Source organism: Ammospiza nelsoni, chromosome 5 (genome assembly GCF_027579445.1).
Source record: "Ammospiza nelsoni isolate bAmmNel1 chromosome 5, bAmmNel1.pri, whole genome shotgun sequence".
NCBI lineage: Eukaryota > Metazoa > Chordata > Aves > Passeriformes > Passerellidae > Ammospiza > Ammospiza nelsoni.
The window spans coordinates 37,152,302-37,172,118 of NC_080637.1; the positions used below are offsets into that span (position 1 = coordinate 37,152,302).

The window sequence follows — 19,817 nt, forward strand, 5'->3', positions numbered from 1 at the left end:
TAATCAAAAGAAGAAAATTTATCCAAAACTTTTCTGCAATACATAGTGATTGCTATGAATAGAATTACAGGGGCCAAACAAATAGTAACAAAGAAGCCTAAAGGACAGGAGAGACATTTGCCCACCACAATTAAAGAAAGAAGAAAAAAGAAAGGGACAAGGCTGCTACAGCTCTAATGTGATCTTACAGTTCAACTTCCTTATTCTCATAACAGTGTTTTTGAAATATGACTAGTTTCCTGTGACTAGCTTTGTATTCAATTACCACGGCTAAGGTAAGTCCAGCCCACAAATCTTCCGAGCAAAATGCTGCTGGTTGAGCTAAAACCACTTCGTTCAGCTGAAACAGTCTTCTTTTAAAGCTCAAAGACCAGACGTTGAGAAGCATGACTGCAAGGGAAGGACTAATGACATTTGCAGTGCATGCCTTAAGCAAGTGCTTGGTGACGGAACTGGTTGAAGAAAACTTCCTTGATGCCTGTGCACAAACCGCAGAGATGAACAGACTTTGGGCGCCGGCCCTGCGGGGGCAGGACCGACACCGATGCTTTTTCCCGGCGGCGTTCCATTGCAGTGTGTTGTACAGAGAGCGAGTGGCAGCACAAGCACAGGCGGCGGGCTCTCCAAAGGACACCGGACTTTGTGGGGTTCGCCCCGTCCGGCCCGCAGCAGCCGCGGCCCGCGCCCCGCCACCCCCGGCGTGCGCAGCGGCCGCGCTGAGGGCCAGGCCACGCCCAGCCGCCCTCAGGAGCTCTGTAAATACCGGCAACCGGGCACAGAGCCTGCCGGCTTTCAGCACCACAGCTCGGGACGTCCAGGGATGCCCTTAGATCCACCGTGGTGACTTTCTGCTTGCACCATCTCCCTCCTTCTCCCTTTCTCAATGACAGGCAGATTTTCTACCTGTGCGCTGGCTTTACTACTCTTTTGTTGTTCCTCTGATTCTTTTGATCCGTCGAAATTGCCTGATCCTCGGGATCCGGAGTTTATTAAGCTATGTGTGGAAACCCACAACACATTGCGGTCCAGTGTGAATCCACCAGCCAGCAACATGCTCTGGATGGTAAGGGAATCTTCATGACTTACATACATATCTGTAGCATTGTGATGCTGTTTATGATTCTCAAAGATTGCTTTTGTTATCAAATGCAAAAAATCAGTAAACAACCCCAAAAAACCTGGGGTCGTAAGACTGACCGCTTTTCAAAGCAGAGAAGAAGGCTGTAATTATCGGGTGGGATATGTGCAGTTTAGGGGTGACTGCAGTTCCTCCCCCGCAGCCGCAGCTGCCCGCCCTCGGCCCAGCGGGGTTGCTGTGCTGGGTTGTGTGAGGAGCCTCTGGTTGCGAGGCGCCACACGCAGCTCGGCAGCCGGGGCTGCGGGGTTTGTGCTCATCTAAGCACAACTTTCCTGCTCCAGTCGGCGAGGGCAGATCCTGTTGCCAAACAGCGCCGGAGAGCTTTCCCTGGGCATTCCCTGCAGGGCTCTCACCCTGAGCCAGCAGGGCGGCAGCTCCGAGGGGCTGGGCCTGCGGGGAAAGCCAGAAAGCACCAAGTTCATTTTCCGTGTCTGGGTGTCAGACACTAAAAGGTAAGTGCCCCACTTAGGAGGCGTAACCGCACAGTAATAAAACTTGAATTGCAAACATGACAGGAAACATATTTAGTTTCGCTTCTAGATGCATCTTTTAGATCAGCTCTCCTCAGCTGTGCATCCTGGCCTTCAGAACATGTTCCTTGGACTCTCTATTTTTTACATTGCTTTACTGGCCCTAAACAAACAAAATATTGTTAGGATGTGTTAAAAGTGCAGTGTTTGTATTTTTAAATTGTGCTTAATTTCTTCATTTGAAAAAGTAAATAACTGAAATCTGAAAAAAAAAAAAGGAAGCATAAGAAAGAGACAAATAAATTGCATCTAAACCAGAAGCTGAATCATGGCAAGTTTCTTTGAAAATACCACAAAATCCCTAGTCTTAAATATGACCTCTTCCAGGAACTATTTAATGTGGAGATAGCAGTGCAATACATGATAAAATCTATTACAAAACTAAAAGCATTAGAACTGAAAAGAGTATTTTGAGTGGCCTTTTGCACTTCCAAAAGGCAGAAAATAAAATGGTGCTTTTATTTCACAAGGAGCTTCTTTTTTGCTGGAAGTAATTCTCCACCTAGATATGTAAAAATTAAGATTGAATTCAGGGCATTCTCATAATTGGAAAAGTAGTTTTTAAAAGAAAATGCAAAATAGAAACTCCTTTAATTGCAAGTAACAAAGCACAACCATTGGCATTTGTAATACATGTATTATAAAATGAGAATGTTGATCTAAAATTTTTTTACCTGACAAATGTGAGCCCTTTCTCATCCACCCAAAGCACTACTTAGTTCTGTTCTAAGGCTCCTCAAAAACAGCAGTCTCACCAGTTTCATCAGGGCTTCATAACAGTCTCCTTTGAATTAGTACTGCCTTACATAATTTTTCACATATTATGCATTAAATTTTTCCTCCTTAAGTCACCAAGCAATTTGTTATGAAAATGAAAACTGAGAAGCAGTTAATGAGGGAGAAAAAAAGGTAAGTATTGTTTCCTTAAATAGCAGTGATATCTATATGCAAATCTCCCTGTCCTGTGCATTTTCTTTGCATGCCATTCAGTCCAATCTTTCTGTTTTAAGTGCACTATTATAAGCAAATATGGAGTGTAACTGCAGTTAAACTAAAAATCATTGTGAACATTTCTGTACACTGCTTTTCATCTGTCAGTCAGATCAAGTATTCACACAAAATGGAAAGTATATTTAAACTTACTATGCAACTTTAAACTTAGTATTATTCATACCTTTATCAAAGTTTAAACCTATTACTACTATAGGATGAGGGGAGGAGGTGCATGGACTCTTAAAAAGCAGAATGTGAAAAAAAAGACCATGAAATGCAAAGGTGCATCCCCCACTGTTGTACTTCTTTCATAATGATCATCCCAGAGCCTTGACAAGATGTAAAATGAAGCTTCTGTCTTAACTGTCTGAGTTATCTTCCAGGACTGGAAGACAAGTTCTGTACAATGACAGATTTTATCCATTGTTCTTAAAAGTGTCTAAGGAAATACCAACTACTTACTTGAAATAAGACTCCCTGCCCCAAATTTCATACTTGATGTACTGAGTTCCTATCTAAATTATTTATGTCCTAGTTTTGTGGGTGTATTTGGTTTGCACAAACAGGTTTTGAAAGCAGAGGGGTCATACTGGGGTGGCTTCTCTGAGAAGCTGCCAGAAGCTTCCTGAATGTCCCACAGAGTCATTTCCCGCTGCTGGCCAAGGCCAAATCCTTCAGCCACAGTGGCAGTGCCTCTAGGATATTCCATTCAAGGAGGGGAAAGGCTGTGCACAAGCAATTGCAGCCAGAGAAGAGTAAGAACATGTGAAAGGAGCAGCTCTGCAGACACCAAGGTCAGTGCAGAAGGAGGGGAGGAGGTGCCCCAGGCACTGGAGCAGAGATTCCCCTGCAGCCCGTGGTGCAGCCCAGGGTGAGGCAGGATGGGACCCTGCAGCCCATGGAGGCCCATGGAGGAACAGAGATCCACCTGCAGCCTGGGGAGGGCCCACACTGGGGCAGGTGGAGGCCTGAAGGGGGCTGTGACCCTGTGGGAAACCTCTGCTGGAGCAGGGGCCTGGCAGGAGCTGTGGCCCCGTGGAGGGAGGAGCCCACAGTGAGCAGGTTTGCTGGCAGGAGTGGTGACCCCATGGAGAACCCACTCTGGAGCAGTGTGCTCCTGAAGGACTGCACCCTGAGGGAGGGACCCTGCTGGAGCAGAAGAGCTGAAACCCTGGGAAGGACTTACATTTGGAAAGTTTGTGGAGACTGTCTGCTGTTGGAGGGACCCCACACAGGAGCTGGAGAAGAGTGTGAGGAGTCCTCCCCCTGAGGAGGAAGGAGCAGGAGGGAGTGTTTGATGAACAGAGCATAACCCCCAATTCATGTCCCCTTGTGCTGCTGGGGGGGAAGTGGAAAATCAGGACTGAAGTTATGTCCTGGGAGAAAGAAGAGGTGCGGGGAAGATGTTTAAAATTGTAATAAATACAATTAATTTCCCCAAGCTGAATCTGTTTTGCCCATGACAGTAACTGATGGATGATCTCTCTCTGTCTTATCTCAATCCAGGGACCTTTTGGTTGCATTTTCTCTCCCCTCCCCAGGTGAGAAGGGCAGTGATAGGGTGGCTTTGGTGGGCACCTAGCCAGTGTCCACCCCACCACATTGGGAAAATACACCCTCCACAAACATTAGGCAAAGGAAGAAATGTAAGACATAGGTTAAAAAATATTTTTAAATCTCCATAGATGCATTTTGGCATGGTCTTGTGGTTTTTAATTACCAATTGGTAGTGTAAACAATACACATTGTTTCAGACTTAGCTATGGTACAAAAAAGTTACTTAGGTAAAACATAGACATAAAATCCAACAACCTATCTTTGTTAAATTCTACCAAAAAATCTACAAAAAAGTAGATTTTAAAATGCACCTTTTCCTTCATAATTTCTGATCCATTCAAAACTATTTCCTTAGCATTTCCATCATTTGCAGAAGCAAGTAAGCTATTTTAATTAATTCAGAAGAGGAAAAATAAAAAGTTTATTTAAAAAAAAAACAACAACTTCAGTACGAACTAGTTCTGTGCTGGACAACTTCATTTACATAACACAAAGTATAACTAGGACTACAAGCATACATTTGTGGTACTGTATCTACCAGGAGGTACAATGTTGTAATTACTCAAGGTGTGGGCACAAGAAAACCCAGCAAGAGCAGACACCACCTCCAGTGCAAACAAAAGACATTTACATAACTCAGTTGCTTAAATAGCCACTTTCTCTAAAACTGAATAGCAAGTGAATGAGTCATTCCACAAATATGAATTCAGCACTCAGGTTTCAAGCCACCAAACACAATGATGCTCACCCAAGGGTTGAGTTTAAACTGTCCCCAACATCGCAGTGTGCTTGTGAACTGACCTGCCAGCCATGGCCTTAAGCAAATATGAGGCTACACAAGACTTTTGCATTATTGATATGGTAGGCATAACCCTCATTTTCCAGTTTCCATGTAAATTCATTTTAATTTACATTAATGTTCAGTCATGGCCAGCACAGCCTTGAAATGCTCATTGTGCCACAAACACTGTGTTTGGCTGATGTACAGCTCTTGGTGTCCAACAAGCCAGTCAGCCAAGATCATTCACCACCCAAAAAAAATTTCTTCAAGCTTAATCAGCAATTTAAGTTCAAATCAGAAACAAATCTACAAGCTGATTTACCATGTAGCTCTGTAAGTCTCCACAGAAGTAAAAAATGAATGAACCAAAAGCATCTACACAATTGAGACACAGCTTTTCCTGAGAGCTGCTCTGAATTACTGCACTGCCAGAATAGCAAAGTGATTTTTAATTGTCTTTATTTTGCAGAGTTGGGATCCAGATTTGGCAAAGACTGCAAAAGCTTGGGCAAAGAAATGCTTATTTAAACATAATATATACCTGAAAGAGCGAGGGAAAGTTCACCCCAAATTTGCCTTTGCTGGAGAAAACATCTGGACTGGCTCAGCTTCTGCCTTTACCGTGAAAGGAGCCCTCTCCGCTTGGTACAGCGAGGTTGAATTCTACGATTATGACACCAATAAGTGCTCTAGAGTATGTGGCCACTATACACAGGTAGGCATTGCATTTCTCCATCTAAACCATGAACCAGCTTTGCCATTTTGATACAAACCCTCTACATTTCTGTTGAAGATTCAGTGAATCTTTCCAGGTTCTGTGGTCTTACTATATGTCTGTGTGCACAAGATGTTCTTACGTTCCAAATTATGGGAGGAAAAGAGTCACTGTGTTATTACTTAAAATGTGGCAGTTTGTGGGTTTTTTTGGAAGGAAACAGTGCAGCTATCAAGCAGTCAGATTAGCCAAGAGGTGGCTGAAAAACAGACAACAGCAGTGGCTGTGAGCTGCAGTGCATGAGTAGAATGAGGTCCCAGCTCTGTCAGGCAGACTTCAAATGCCAATGGCTGGAGAAGTACCATAATGAAAAGAGGTGTCTGCAAACATCATGCGCGCACTTTGTCCAACTGCTATTCCCAAAGCAAGCAGGCAAAGGGAGGAAACGGACTGCAGCTGCTATGCAACCCTGCAGTCACTACCCACAGCTATAGGATAGCTGGACAGCTTGCAACAGCAATTCTAGGCTTAAATTTTGACCTGAGGCTGTTTAATATTTTTTGCAGAGATACACATGTGCTTTTAGGACTTGAGTAGATGAGGCGAAGCTGGTGGGCTTTCTGAACTTGTGTGCAGCCTTTTCTGCACAGGTGTGAACTCAGCTCCCACCAGCAAGAAAGACAGAATGCTAATGGATTAGGTTGAAACAAAGGAGGTGAATTTCACCTTTCTCCTTTGCAAGAAAGGAAAACAACCTGTTACAGCCAGTTGTGTCTTCTTTCTGTATTACAGCGACCTGAGGAGGTCGCTTGGGGTGAGAGAAAGATGAGAATTTTGTTTCTTGATCAGAAGGCTGGATTTATTGATATATGATATATAATACATTATAACTATAATAATAGGAATAAAGAGAGAAGTTGCAGAGGCTTGCTAAGCTAAGCTAAGAATAGAATAAAATCTAAAAACAAGAGAATTCTGTGTCTTTGTGTTCCAGAAAGCTTGCCCTGTGATTGGCTCTGAACTGTACACATAGAACACGAACCAATCACAGGTGCATTCTATTGCATTCCACAGCAGCTGATAATCATTGTTTACATTCTCTTCTGGAGCCTCTGCTTCTCAGAAGATAGACAAATCTGAAAGAAAGTATTTCTGTAAAAAAATGTCTGCGACATTTCTGCACAGTTTTAACAAATATATGGTGAATTGGGTAAAATAATCAATCTTTTTTCAGAAAAAACTATGATTTATGAGATCCATTATTGCTGCTTTTCCCTGTGAAGCCTGCCAAACGAGTCCTCCTCATTCCATTTGTATGTGATAAAACAAGCGAGAGCATGTCTTCTCCTAACTCTTCAGGTGCTGAATCAAAGCCTTCTCACCAGTGTATCCATCTGTCTTTGCAGGTAGTTTGGGCTACAAGCTACAAGGTTGGTTGTGCTGTGCACTTCTGTCCCACGGTGAAACACATCTCCATACGCAACGCAGCACACTTCATCTGCAACTATGGGCCACCGTAAGGTTTTTTGTTATGGGTATTTGGGTCCTACCCCTTCCCTTCCACAGCATACACATTTATTAGATCAGTCCATTTAGTACTTTTTTTTTGTGGGAGGAAATAGTCTCCAAAATAGAGAAGAGGTACACCTTTGTCCAACCGCTGTTTTTTGTTTGCTAGATGAGGGCTGTATATTGGAGACAAAAAGCAGCTGGACTGGAAGAAAGGATTAAATATAAGATGTTGACATGCAAATACTGAAATGATCATCTGAAAGTTAATCCCTTGCTCCTAAATGCCAAGATGGCCCCAGACAGTTGCCAAGTCTGAAGATATTCCCACATGTGCCTGAGGAATTAAGCCCTAAGTCAATGGCTTGGATAAACATTGAAGTGTGCAGTGCTGGCAGCCTGCAGTTTTAGCAGCTGAGGGCTGCTTAGGAGGCTGAGGCTGCTTAAGACAAAATTTGATCCAGAGGTCCTTCATGTGCATAGTCAGTAGGATATCCAGCTAGGATAGATGTATTATTCTCTTCTCCAGCTAATTAATACTACTTCAGTATAAATGCAGCTTTAAAAGCCTTTGGCAAAGCCATGTTGGGCCAAAGCCAGGCAGCCCTTGAGCTCAAGCAAATTTGGCATTCCTTTTGCCCACGTCTCATCCTTGGAAGAATATGTACCCCTGAGTAAATATCTTGAAATGACACAGCTGCTGCTCTCCCCAGAAGCCCCACACCCAAATGTGCAGAGGGCCAAAATCCCACTGGATTTCTTGCCCTGTGTTGGCATGAGGAAGAGGAGTGGTCCCTTCACCAGCATCCAGCAAAGCAGACAGGGCACTCTCTGGAGAGACAAGGTGCTCTAGAGAGGGCTTTAAAGCTGGGCCCTTCCCTGCTGGGTGAGGACACCACAAATGGTCAGTTGCATGCTAACAAGTGGAGGAATGTCACATCCAGCTGTTGATTTTGAGAAGCAGCAGCTTCATTGCTTTGCTTCAGCTCTGCCAAGGGCCCAGGCAAGATTCACACACAGTTGCCTCAAGTGAATGTACTCTTCAGCTTAGACCAAGCAATGAAAGCCTTGCCTTGCTGAAAGTAATGAGGTTTTACCATGAAGTTTCATCTCACTGCTGCGATTTCATGCTTACAAAATCCCTCTCTGTGTTCACGGGCAGTTTGAGGCATGCTGTAAGTCTTGCTTTGGCCGTACTTTGCTCAAAGCACTGAAGCTGTGTTTGGTGCAGTATCAGCCTGAGCAGAGGTAGTTGGTCCCACTCACACCACAGGTAGAGGGAGGTAGCAGGAGAGAGTCTTACATCACTCCCAAAATATTAAACAACAAATGGATGAAATCACCACCTATGGTTCTCCAACACCAGAGCTTTCGTCTTCAAGGCTGAATACACACATACATACACAGTAACTGAACCTGCTCTTGCTTCCATAGCCAGAGCCAGCTGTGAGGTTCCAGAGTCTCCATGCACAAATTACCCAGCTCTGAGAGTGCTTTAATTCCCAGGTTTGCAAAGCTGCTGTCTCCAAATTCCTAAACAGGGTGTCCCAGTACACCTAATCTCTTCTGTCTCTGCATGTCTTGGGCACAGGGCACTCAGATGGGACTCTTGAAAAAACCCATCATTCTATCAACACAAGTGAAGCAGAACTCAGGTTAAAACCTAATTAGCAGTAGGTATTGCCATCTTCCTTGGGCTGTTTGAGAGCAGTGGTGTTTTCCTTTGCAGTGGGAATTACCCAGTAAAACCATACAAGACGGGAGCAGCGTGCAGTGAGTGCGGTGGTGAGACGTGTACCATGACGATGTGTCGTAAGTAGAAGACAACCAGACATCCTCCCCAAGCATGTGTAGAAAGGGAAAGAGCCCACAAAAGATAGTGGCAGGAGGCAGGCACAGAACTCTCCTGTTCCTAAATATAGGCTGAAAACCTGCAGTCAGAAGCCAAGTGGGTAGTGGTACATAAAGAGAAGGGATGAAGGCAGGAGCCTGTTTTCTACCCTGGGGAGTGATGGGAGGGGTCTGCTCTTCAGGTGCTGGAGGGTGTGTTACAGGAGATATGGTGGCTGCAGTTTAAAGTGTTATTACCCCTGCCAGAAATTACTGCTTGCAGAAACTGAAAGCAGAGAATGGGATACCTGTCCTGGGGGCTCCAGGTTATCCACACCTGATGTGTGAGCTGTGGCTTGAGCTGGTGCAGTTCCAAGCAAGCTTTGCCCCTGCCATGCCACTGCGGGTGGGGAGAGCAGCCATGGCACTGCCAAAGCTGCTCACTCCAATGACCATCAGCCAGGCCATCTGCTTTCCCCTAAGCACTGGGAGAGAACAAGGCTGACATGCAAGTGCATTCATGGAGATGCAGTGCTCAACTCAAGTCTGACAGCCTTCCTGATATGCCTGCACTTGTCTTTTTAATGGCTGTATGGAGTCAGGAGGGAAGGAGAACTGAAATTTCCATAAAGACAAGGCACTGTGCTGTAGCCATTGGCCTGTGGGGAGCTGAGGGTATGGTCACACTTTTCCCCAGCACTCTAACTATTGATGAACTAAAAGGAGTGGGAAGATGCTGTTAAAACATCAGTACCTAAGGAATTTAAGGGAGTCTTGGATTCACAGAGCTGTTTAATGTTAGTTGCAGGCTCTCAAAACACAGGCCACAAGGCAAAAGTCAGTGATCTTGGGAAGCACACCCGGGGGGGAGTTCTTTCTATACCAGCCACTGGTGATAGAAGTCAAAAAAGTGTGATAAACCACTCCTCTTCCGAGTTCTGAGAGTCACTGCAGGGCTCTCCCAGAGTCAGCAGGTCTTTGCTTTTTCCTGAGAAGAAACACATCAGCTGTATTTATAAGCCCATTGTGATGCTCACATTTCATTCCCTTTTCGTTAGAGTCAAATTGTTTCTAAATTATGTGTGCTTCTGTTTACTTCTTTTCTCTCTCCAGAAAATGAAGAGCGTGACAAAGTAGTTGGTAAGTATCATTGGAATTATTGTTTCCTTTTGTTGCCCTTGTTGCAGTTATACTTGAAAACAAGTGAATTGTTTTGTTTACAGAGAATACCAGGTGGCACCCGGAGTGGGACAGGCCTGCGTGTGACGAGTTCTGCATCTCCATTATTGCTTTAAGATTAATACTCCTTATACTGACATTTGTGGCCGCCTGGCTCTTACCAAAATATTGGTCTCTAGTACCTGCCAGTGGGTAGCACACATGTAGAAGACCACAAGAGCACTTGGCTCAACTCATCTCTTCCATTCACATAAGTTACAGGCAGCACAAACATCGGTAGAGACATTGTTTGCAATGTGATTTACAAGTACAGAAATAACATCTTCATTGCAGGTCATAGTTACAAGCACTGATAAGCAGCTTTCTCATTGCTCAGAACCAGTTAAAAGTTAAAAAAAAATTAGTTAAAATTGTTTTAAAAGTTAAAAAGTTAAAATATTTTTAAAGTGGAGCAGTGTGCATGTGATCTGGTGGGTATGGGGGCACATTGTCCAGGCAGCACACTAAGGTGCGGGCAGCTGCCCAACACACTTTAGGAAGGGCTGGAGAGTGTCCAGCCCCAGAGTCAGGGCCCAGCCCACAGCCAAAGCACAGGCAGAGTATGCACCTGTCTCATTCCTATTGCACTCTTACCTTGGGCACTCCTACAGCAAGATGCAGAGTGGCCTGTATAATTTAATTTTTTTAAAGGAATTTTTGGATCCCTGTGAACCTCTGGCATTTGCATCCTGGGGCAGGCAGCGCACTTCCCAGTCTCACAGAGCACTTGCCATTGGTACTTTGCTTTGCTCAGAAATTGTTTTTAAACTCATGGCATCTGTGTCTAAACAGTTTCACCTGTGTTTACATGGTTATCCATCACTGCAATCTTTCCTGTTGTGGTTTTTTATTTTTTTCAGTATAGGGGTTTTACTGCTGTTTCAAACAATAAATTGTTATTTCCTGATTCCTGTGTATGGCAGTCATGAATTTGCAACATGACTTAAATCTTAACTGCTGGTGCACAAAATAAATCCAGATTGAGCTCCAACTTGCACAACACTAGAAACAATACTGGGAAACATGGAACTCCAAATAAAATCACGCTGTGCCCATAGTTACTAGTTTGGTTCAACAGCTGCCAAAGAACAAATCTCCTGGAACCTGCATATCTGGAGCAAGCAGAAGGCTGTGGGGACAGCTGCTGCCTTCAGCTTGGTATGTCCTCTACCAACCACAGTCACCCAGCTCCAGCTGAGTCTGGAAGCAGCAGAGCTGCACAAACTCACAGCTGGACCACAGCAATCCCTGTCTACACTTTTAGAAGCTTCTGCACCCTATCCCTCTGCACACACTGCTGTGGGGGAAGTTCCTCTCTCCCCTTCATTTCTGCAGTACTGTCACCACAATACCTGTCACTGTTTCTGCATGCCTACTCCTGACCCTGACCTTACTACTGGCATGGATTTTAACTGAAAATACTGGAACTGGGACCCAACATTTCTCACATTACACTTCCAGATCATTATCTGCTAGTACTCTTATACTAGAATCATTTCAATATCACAACATTCCTTGAATAAATAATTTTTCAAAATGCAAATATGTCTGGGGACAAAATTACAAATTTCATGCTTGAAATATCTTTATATATATACACATCTTTGGTGACTGCTGGAGCCTCCATAGCCAAGACAGCACACTCAGCTCCTTTCTTGTGTGAAACCCAGGCCTCAAGTTCCATGTACTGCAAAGTCCCAACTAAAAATCAGCTGACGAGGGGCACCTGGGCAGCAGGACGCAATGTGTGGGTACTCCTCCTGCACAGGGCTCCACAGCAGACCTTGCAGGACAATCTCTGTCCCCCATGTGGGGTAGTGTCCTACTACTGAAAAGAGGAAGGCAGGAAAGAGAACAAGATAAACTGCTGTGTCCGGGGAGCTTAAAATGAGCTCAGCAGTTCTCTCCTGCTTAATTAAGGTGTGGTCTCCAGGAGAAGAAACAGAAGCAATGCAGAGCCCTGAAAGTTCAAAATGTTAACAGTTTCATTTAACTATATACTTAGGCAGCTCTTAAGAAATCCTAAGAAAGACCTTCCCTTAAAAACCTGCGGGCATAGGGGGATTAAATGCCCGAACTTTACAATGTGGCATCTATCAAACAAAAAAAAAAAAGTGTTTTCACCTACTAGTTTCAAATAAAAGGTCACTAAAAGGCATAGAGCTGCATCCTTCTAGAACCATTTCCACTGCATGTGCAGTGATCAAAATTCCAAACCCTAGCAAAGGCACTCAGAATCATAACATTAGTGTGGCTCTATCTCCCCCTCAATACATTTGTTTCTTTAATCCCAGACCTATGAAATAAGCAATATATGCTCTGCTGGTGCACTTTATTTCATCACATTTCACAGTTTCAGCAAATTGAAAAACCTCTAAACTTCCTTTAAAACAGGGCAAGTGCCAAAAAAACAAAAAATAGGAACACAATTTTTTAAGATATTCTTGCAAGAAGGAACTAAACTAAGAATATATTTAAAGGTAAATAACACAACTTTTTGCTTTCCCTGCAGCACAATCTCTGTGTAAAGACACTTGCTTTGTACCATATTCTGTGTAAAAATCCATCACGATAATGCTAATAAATGACAGGTTATCAGTGGTTTCCTGGACAACACAATGAAGGTTGTGCAGTAGATTAACTACGGTTTCAGAACATTGTATTAAAATAGTTTATTAACGTTGAGACAAGACACACAGAAAAAAAAATCAGCTTTTACAAAAATAAAAGCATTATATAGTAATAAATCTTGCCTGCTTAGCAAAAGTTATCACCACAATTTGAGGCTGCATATTGTCTGGTAGTCTTTTACAGAATTACCTTGAGCTTTAACCTTCCCAGAGTTATCTGGCCCAAATGTTTAACACTCCACATTAAACTCCTCCTTTAGACAGATGGATTTTATCCAAATACATTCTCTTACTACATCAAACAACACAGTAGCACAGATTTTCTTCACCAACCTCGCCAAGCTTGTACAGCTATTGTAGGTCCTCTAATTAAACTGTACTTAGGAAAAGAGAATGATCGTTTACTTAGTCTTTTCTTGTCCACATTATACTGACAGCAAAAAATCTCCCATCTTCAGTGTAAAAATGTTCATTATCAGAGGTGACAAGTAAACATCTTGGGTGGTGAATTACTTCTTTTTCTTTTTTTTCTTTTCATCTGCTGCCATTTTTAACTTTACTTCTTCCTCAGGAAGTGCTCCTAATTTCTTCTTCTTCGCATTCTTTACCTTTTCTTTGATTGCTTCAATATCAATCTTTTTCTCAGTGGAGGCTATACAGTAAGAAATACAAAGATTGTTGTTTCTCCAGTTAAAAAAATAAAACATTTGAGAACATAAGCTCTTACTCTGCACATAGTGTGGTTTTACTATAACCTTTAGAAAAAGTTAGAACTATTAGAAAAGGTTAGAACTATTTACTCTATCTTGTACCAAAGTTGTGATGTAAGTTTTTCAACTAAGTATTGCTTTCTGTTTACTTGAATGTAAAAGTTATGGCAGCATCACTTTAAAACTGAAAGGCAAAAATTGATGAAGCTCAAACAACCAATAGAGACTGACTCTTCAATGGAGAATTTTATAGGTATAAAATTATTGGCTAGACGATCTTTCTACTGTCCCTGGCAATCTCTGGGCACGGATCTTAACACCAGGACTTTTTGGACGATCTCTCTTTTTCCTAGGCTGTATTTGCAAAATCACTCAGCTTAGAAATTGACAACAGAAGATTTTACAACAGGAAAAAATTGGTTACCTTTCTTTGTTTTCACAGCTGGCTTTTCCTTTGGTGGGATAAAAGCTTTATTTCTTTCTTCTTGTCTTCTCTTGACTGCATCTGCTTGCTTTGCCTGAAGTTACCAATAAAAAAGGTCAGGCAGCAAAAGAGGAGGGCAAAAAAGGACAAAAAAAAAAATCAGATTCCAAGTCAGCAATCAAATGCTTTTTAACTGGACCCTGGATTGATACAACTTTACCTTTATCTCTTCCATTTGCTTGCGTTTCTTCTGTCTTTCTTTCAAGAAGTATTCACCACTTGCCAATTCTTTATCAATCTGTGTAAGATAAGCAGCAAGAAGCCTTAATTAATTAGGCATTATAAGCCAGACCTGTAGTATCAGGGAATCAGAACGTGACAGAAAAGGCCTCCCCACCTCTTTTTACAAAGAACACAATTTCAGGTGTGCTATATTCCTGCATAACCAAATAAAGATTCAACTGACCTGGCTTTCTGGCTGTGGAGGTGGGAACGGTGTGTACTCCTTCTTAGTATTTTTCTTCTTGGGCTCCTTGCGTTTTTTCAAGTTCTTCCGCTTGAATTTAGGCAAAAATCTTTCCCAACTTTGTGTCCTCAGTTCAGGATCTTTTGCTAATTCCCTTTTGATCATCAAAGTCTTCAGTAGTTTCAGAACATCACAAAGAAGTTATTAAAAAAAGAGTATTACAGTAGAAGCCAAGAGATCCAAAACAGAAGTTTACTAGACTTTCTTAGAGGGAATATGCTACATTCAAACCTTGCACATCTCACTTCAGTAAGAGCAGAGGGGCTTAATTATGAACAGAACCAGAAAGATGTCTCAAAACAGGGACAGAATGCACAGGAGAAGGTCCTTCAGCTTAAATGAGCAAGTATCAAGCCAACAATCAAAGAGAAAGTTTCCTTTGATTTTGCAGATACTGCCATTATGGTGTTATGGCAACGTATCCTAGTAAAATAAAGGATATTAAAGTCAGTGGTTTTTATAAAGCAGCACACTACAGAAATTCTCAAAATAGATTACCACACAGAAACATGTAACTTTTTAATATACAACTCTCTGGGAAGAAATCGCATTTTCTTGTAAACAAACATGCAGTGGACCATGCTAACCTTGATGTTATATATGGGATGTATATTCTTCATTGTGTCCAGAACAACTTTTCTAACCTGTATTGAGTACAAAAGAAGAACAGAAAGCTCATCAAGCACTTCATATGCTAATCAATTAAAATATCAGCTATAACATACTGTGCTTCCTCTGCCACCCCAAAGTAGTAACATTTAAAATTACAGAAACATTAAAGATGGAGAAGATCTCCAAGATCATTGATTCCAGTCTTTAAGAAGCTAAAGCACAGGGTTAATTGGAAGGAACAGCACTTCAAAAATGCCAATACTATTGTCATGCTTCTAATAGACTCCAGCAGGCCCCATAAACATTATTTTCATGTTACCATGAATCTTATGGTGTCATGAGGAACTTGCTTTTGACAAGCATTCTTCTCCCACATAGTTATTAAAATATATACAGATAATTTTTCTTCCAAGACAGAAAGATCTTGGAGTCTAAACAAAATTCAGCAGCTAAGATGATAATACTGTGGACATTCCTGCAAATGTAGCTTACTAACACACAGCTGAAAAGTCAGTGAGATACTGCCGAGGTTGCCAGATTTTGTGTATCACCCACCCTCGAGCTGGGCACAGAAATTTGTTTGCTACACAAATGGCTCATCTACCTCATCTTACCTCTTTTAGGCCACTAAAGGGTCCAAGAGCTGAAACAGTGTTGCCTTGCACCATAATATAACAGTTTGTTAACAGTTCCAGGGCCTACACCAAAAATGAAAAGAAATTAGTATAATATGAAGACATGACACAAATTTGGGTCTCAGTATTGTGTGGTTACTATGCCTCTAGGAAATACCTTCAGAGTAGATCCTTTTGGCCCAAGAAGCCGTGCTCTTCTTTTTATAAAAGTCTCTCTCTTCCTCACCAGAGAGCCTATCTTAATGATGTCACACGCAACATCATCCTGAAGGATACGAACTGCCTAAAGAGATGCAGACAATGTCATCTGAATTCAAATGTATTACTCATAGCAATCAAGAGAATACTTCAATTTATTCTTCTTCCTTTGCTTTCAGATATATTTACTTTAAATATATATTTTCTTTTACTTGACTCACTTGAAATTCCCACATTTTTAAAATATAGTATTTTATGAGTATTATGACTGAATTTAAGTATAATATTGTGATAGAATTTAAGACAAAAGATAGGCATTATGATAGATAAAAATTTTCAGGATTTATTGCAGACCTGCTCAAATGGAACGCTTCTTGCCAGAAGTTTTATTAAGTCTCTAGCCCTAATGATTGCATACGGATCAAAAGTCTTCTTAGTGGTAGTGACAGTCATGCTTCCCTCAATGAGATCCAGCGCTGCGTTCACATACTGCAGTATTTGAAAAGAAACACCAGATCAATATCATAATTCCGCTTTGGAATATGCAGTTAACTAACAGAAGGTAGACCTATTTTGCAAAATTTCTTGAGTGACTTTTAGCTTAAGAAAATTCATATACACAGAGACAAAACCCAGCCTGAATATGTGTCCAAGGCCCAAAGCACCACCTTTCTCATCTCCCTGAATTCAAGCACAGCAAAGCTGTCAGTGCTTGGATGATGAGATATTTGCTGCTACAAATACAGTGCTGACAGCATTTACAAAGAACTGCAAGTCTGGCTACACAGTTCTTCACCGATTTTGATGACAAAAAATGACACTGCTAATTCAAAAGGCAAGCACAGTAGAAATTCATGAACATGGTATTAGAAGAGCAACTTGCACTGTTTTCATTAGCTTAATTACGACCTATATGTCCCAAAAGGTAAAGTGTAGTATCAAAATAGTTAAAAGTTCATACATGTTCCCCCAAGGCTTTCTGGACAAGTGGCCAGCATTCTTTCAAGTATGCTTCTCTATACTTCGGGAACAACGTTGCAAAACTGCTTTCTTCCAGCAGCCCTCTGGGATTATCCTCTCTTGTAAAGGCTGGCTCTTTCCACCCATCTGGCACAGTGAGAAGTTCAGATTCATCAACTGCTATTAAAAAGAAAAAAAAACAAAACTATTGTTATAAGAAGATTGATTTAATACACTGTTGAGTGCGGTTTGCATCTCTTCTGACCTTAGAAATATTACTGCTTTAAATCCTTTATATATATATATAAAAAAAAAAAAAAGAAGAACCAAAAAAAGAAGAAATCCGCAGCTGAGATATGCGCTGTTGATCTGGTATACACAAGATGATTATTCAAGTATATTACACAGGAACAAGGCACAAAGTGAGGCGAGGAAGCCGAAAGCGGGCACACCACAACACGGCACCGCCGCTGGCGGCCCAAGCACCACCAGCCGCCTGTGCCCTCCCCAGCGCCCCCGGAGCCCCCCTCAGCCCGCGGCCCTCCCGGCCAGCCGCCAGTCCCGCATCCCGCCCTCACCTGGCGCCGCTTTCTTCTTGTTCTTGTTCTTGTGCTTTTCTCTGTGCTTCGGGCCGGACTCGGGCCCGGCCTGCTCCTCGGGCACGGCCGCCATGTCCGCGCGCGCCGGAAGGGGCGGGGCCGGGCCGCGCGGAGCTTCCCCCGCGCTCTGTGGGACCGCCCGGCCGGAGCCTGCGCCCCAAACGCGTGCCGAAACACCCGGGTGCTGCGGGGCTCGTAACTACAGGAAACGGGCTCCTGGCGAGACCCGGTTCTTCGGCTGAATTACCTACTGTTCAGTTGATGAATCTGGATAGTAAATAAGGAATTTAAGGTTTTCTGGGGGATGCTCTTCATCCTCTTCCCTGCCCCTTCCTGTACCGGTACCTGAGTGTTTCCTTCAATGAAAGAGCAGGAGTGTGGCTCCTCCGCTGTCTTCTATGAAGACCATGAAAAGCCAGTGGGGTGAAAAACTGGAGGAGACCTTTAAGAGCAAAAGCACTCTGAGGCAGGACAGTGTTGTCTTTGGCAGGTGTTCAATGCATTTGTTCATAAAAACCTGCAATCTACGATTTTTAATTACCTAAATGATGAGGAAGAGACTTCTATCACCTGATCTACACCTGAATAAAATACTAATTTAAAAATCAGTTTTGACCCTCCTAAAACCTTTCCTTCGGACCTTCCTTCCTGTTTTTCCTCGCCAGCTCAGTGTGCCAGCCCTTTGCTCACCCGCATCTCCCACAACGAACAGGACTTCCCAGTCCTTTCTGTCTGCGAGCCTGACATCGAGCTGATGCAAGCTTTTAGCCATTCGTGTTAATTTCTGTCTGCCAGCATCCTGCAGGCAGGGGCCGGGAGCGGTTCCCGGAGAAGGGAAAGCAGCGGGAAGGGGAGCCCGGGGGCCCCTGGCAGAGGGTGCTGGCGGCGCTTGGGGAGGCTGGTTACCCATGCCGGCCCCGCTAGAGGGCGCTGCCCGCCGCGCTGAGCCCAGCGCCCGGACGGAGCTGCCGCCCGCCGGAGGGACAGGACCCGGAGGGATGGAGGCCGTGGGGAATGTGCTCCCCCTCCGCCCACGCAGCCCTGCCCCGCCCGGCACCGGGCTTGGGATGCCGAATACCATTGACATTGAAAGGTTCCGTGCCGCTGGACAAACACAAGGAGGCAGATTTGCCTCTCTCAGCTCTTGGGCCCGGAAGCTTCCTGGGGCTGCTTGCCGGGCTGGCACTCCTCAGCGCTGCAAAGCCTCTGAGCTCAGGACGGGCTCCTGCCCCGCTACAGGCACCCGGTGGATGCGAAGGGAGCGCTGCGGCTCCTGCCTGGGGAGGCGGCGCGGTGGAGCGCATGAAGAGCACGGTGCGCGTCTCTCACCTGAATCCTGCACACGTGTCGTGAAAGCACAGCAAAACAGATTTGGAAAGAGCTTGAAGGATGATAATTAGTTTAGTTCTGCTCTTGTTTAGTGTCTGATGACTCCTGTGGTGCAGCTCACTGAAAAAATCACGGGAGTGGGCTGTGGAAGGGGCATGTCCTCAGCGCTGGCGAGTGGAGTAAGGCTCCTGGTGGGATGAGAGAGTTAGAGGGGCTGCAATCCATAGAAGAGAAATTACAGGCTGCAGCCTCCAGCCTGCCAACGTCCAATTTAGTGTGCTTGCTTGCTTGTGTGTACATCCCACGCCTCTGAGTGGCAGTGACAGCCTACCCATGTGCCCTGTCCTCTCCTGCATCCCAGCCCCTCTGCCAGCTGCTGCTCCAGGGGGGTCACCGAGCCCCCAGCCTCTGTGCTGGAGGAGAAGAGAACGGTGTGTGGGGTAAGGGGCAAGGGACAGGGGCCTTGTGACTTCTTTTTTAACGATGGGCAACCCTCTGTGATCCGGTGCTGCACTGAAATGTCTCTTTGCCTGATCAAGACAGATACACTGAAAATAACAGAAAATAGAGGCAGTAATGCTAACAGACTAACAGAAGATGTGATTTGAGAGGGGTCCTCAGGCCCCTCCTGTCTGATTCTTTGAAGGAGACAGTAGTTTCTCATCTTTCTCTTACCTCAGTATCTGCAGACTGGCTGGATCCAAGGAAGCCACTTCTCTAAATTCCTAATAGGATCAGGATGCTCCCACAGACCTTCTCTGCTTTTCCAGCCAGCAGTACGTGTATATAATTTTTACTAATCTCAGCTCAAATGCAATAACCAGCTACTGCTCACTCAGAGGGGTTAGGAAGCTGATGACAGCTAGCTACAGGGACAATGGCTACTGAGGGGAGAGGGACTGGCACTGCTGTCCAGGTGACTG

At 43.8% G+C, this 19,817-nt stretch overlaps 2 protein-coding genes across 3 annotated transcripts; one reads left to right on the plus strand and one right to left on the minus strand.

The window, feature by feature from the left end:
* Window positions 1-727: 727 nt before the first annotated feature.
* LOC132073410 (glioma pathogenesis-related protein 1-like) lies at window positions 728-11,178 on the plus strand. The gene is made up of 6 exons (XM_059472461.1): window positions 728-1,063; window positions 5,469-5,714; window positions 7,121-7,230; window positions 8,953-9,035; window positions 10,167-10,193; window positions 10,277-11,178. The coding sequence occupies exons 1-6, from the start codon at window positions 884-886 to the stop codon at window positions 10,426-10,428; spliced, it is 798 nt and encodes a 265-aa protein (XP_059328444.1). The 5' UTR covers window positions 728-883; the 3' UTR covers window positions 10,429-11,178.
* Window positions 11,179-12,928: 1,750 nt separating this feature from the next.
* On the minus strand, window positions 12,929-17,716 carry KRR1 (KRR1 small subunit processome component homolog). Of its 2 annotated transcripts, none has more exons than XM_059473061.1 (10): window positions 17,545-17,716; window positions 16,968-17,146; window positions 16,361-16,495; window positions 15,966-16,091; window positions 15,788-15,871; window positions 15,149-15,205; window positions 14,502-14,672; window positions 14,256-14,333; window positions 14,036-14,129; window positions 12,929-13,553 (listed from the first exon to the last, which is right to left on the minus strand). In XM_059473061.1, exons 1-10 carry the CDS (start codon window positions 17,636-17,638, stop codon window positions 13,411-13,413), a joined length of 1,161 nt encoding a protein of 386 aa, XP_059329044.1. In that variant the 5' UTR covers window positions 17,639-17,716; the 3' UTR covers window positions 12,929-13,410. The 2 variants fall into 2 exon arrangements, with proteins under 2 accessions (XP_059329044.1, XP_059329045.1); XM_059473062.1 differs by having other exon boundaries at window positions 16,968-17,143; window positions 17,545-17,654.
* Window positions 17,717-19,817: the final 2,101 nt, after the last annotated feature.

Excerpts from the sequence above, each read along its gene's own strand:
- KRR1 (XM_059473061.1), bottom strand. The coding sequence starts at position 17,638 with ATGGCGGCCGTGCCCGAGGAGCAGGCCGGGCCCGAGTCCGGCCCGAAG. Across the intron at positions 16,496-16,967 it reads AGAAAGCCTTGGGGGAACAT|TATGTGAACGCAGCGCTGGA; the intron begins GTATGAACTTTT and ends CAAATACTGCAG. Across the intron at positions 15,872-15,965 it reads CAAAAGGATCTACTCTGAAG|GCCCTGGAACTGTTAACAAA; the intron begins GTATTTCCTAGA and ends TTTTTGGTGTAG.
- LOC132073410 (XM_059472461.1), top strand. The coding sequence starts at position 884 with ATGACAGGCAGATTTTCTACCTGTGCGCTGGCTTTACTACTCTTTTGT. Across the intron at positions 1,064-5,468 it reads CCAGCAACATGCTCTGGATG|AGTTGGGATCCAGATTTGGC; the intron begins GTAAGGGAATCT and ends TTTATTTTGCAG. Across the intron at positions 9,036-10,166 it reads GTGTACCATGACGATGTGTC|AAAATGAAGAGCGTGACAAA; the intron begins GTAAGTAGAAGA and ends TTCTCTCTCCAG.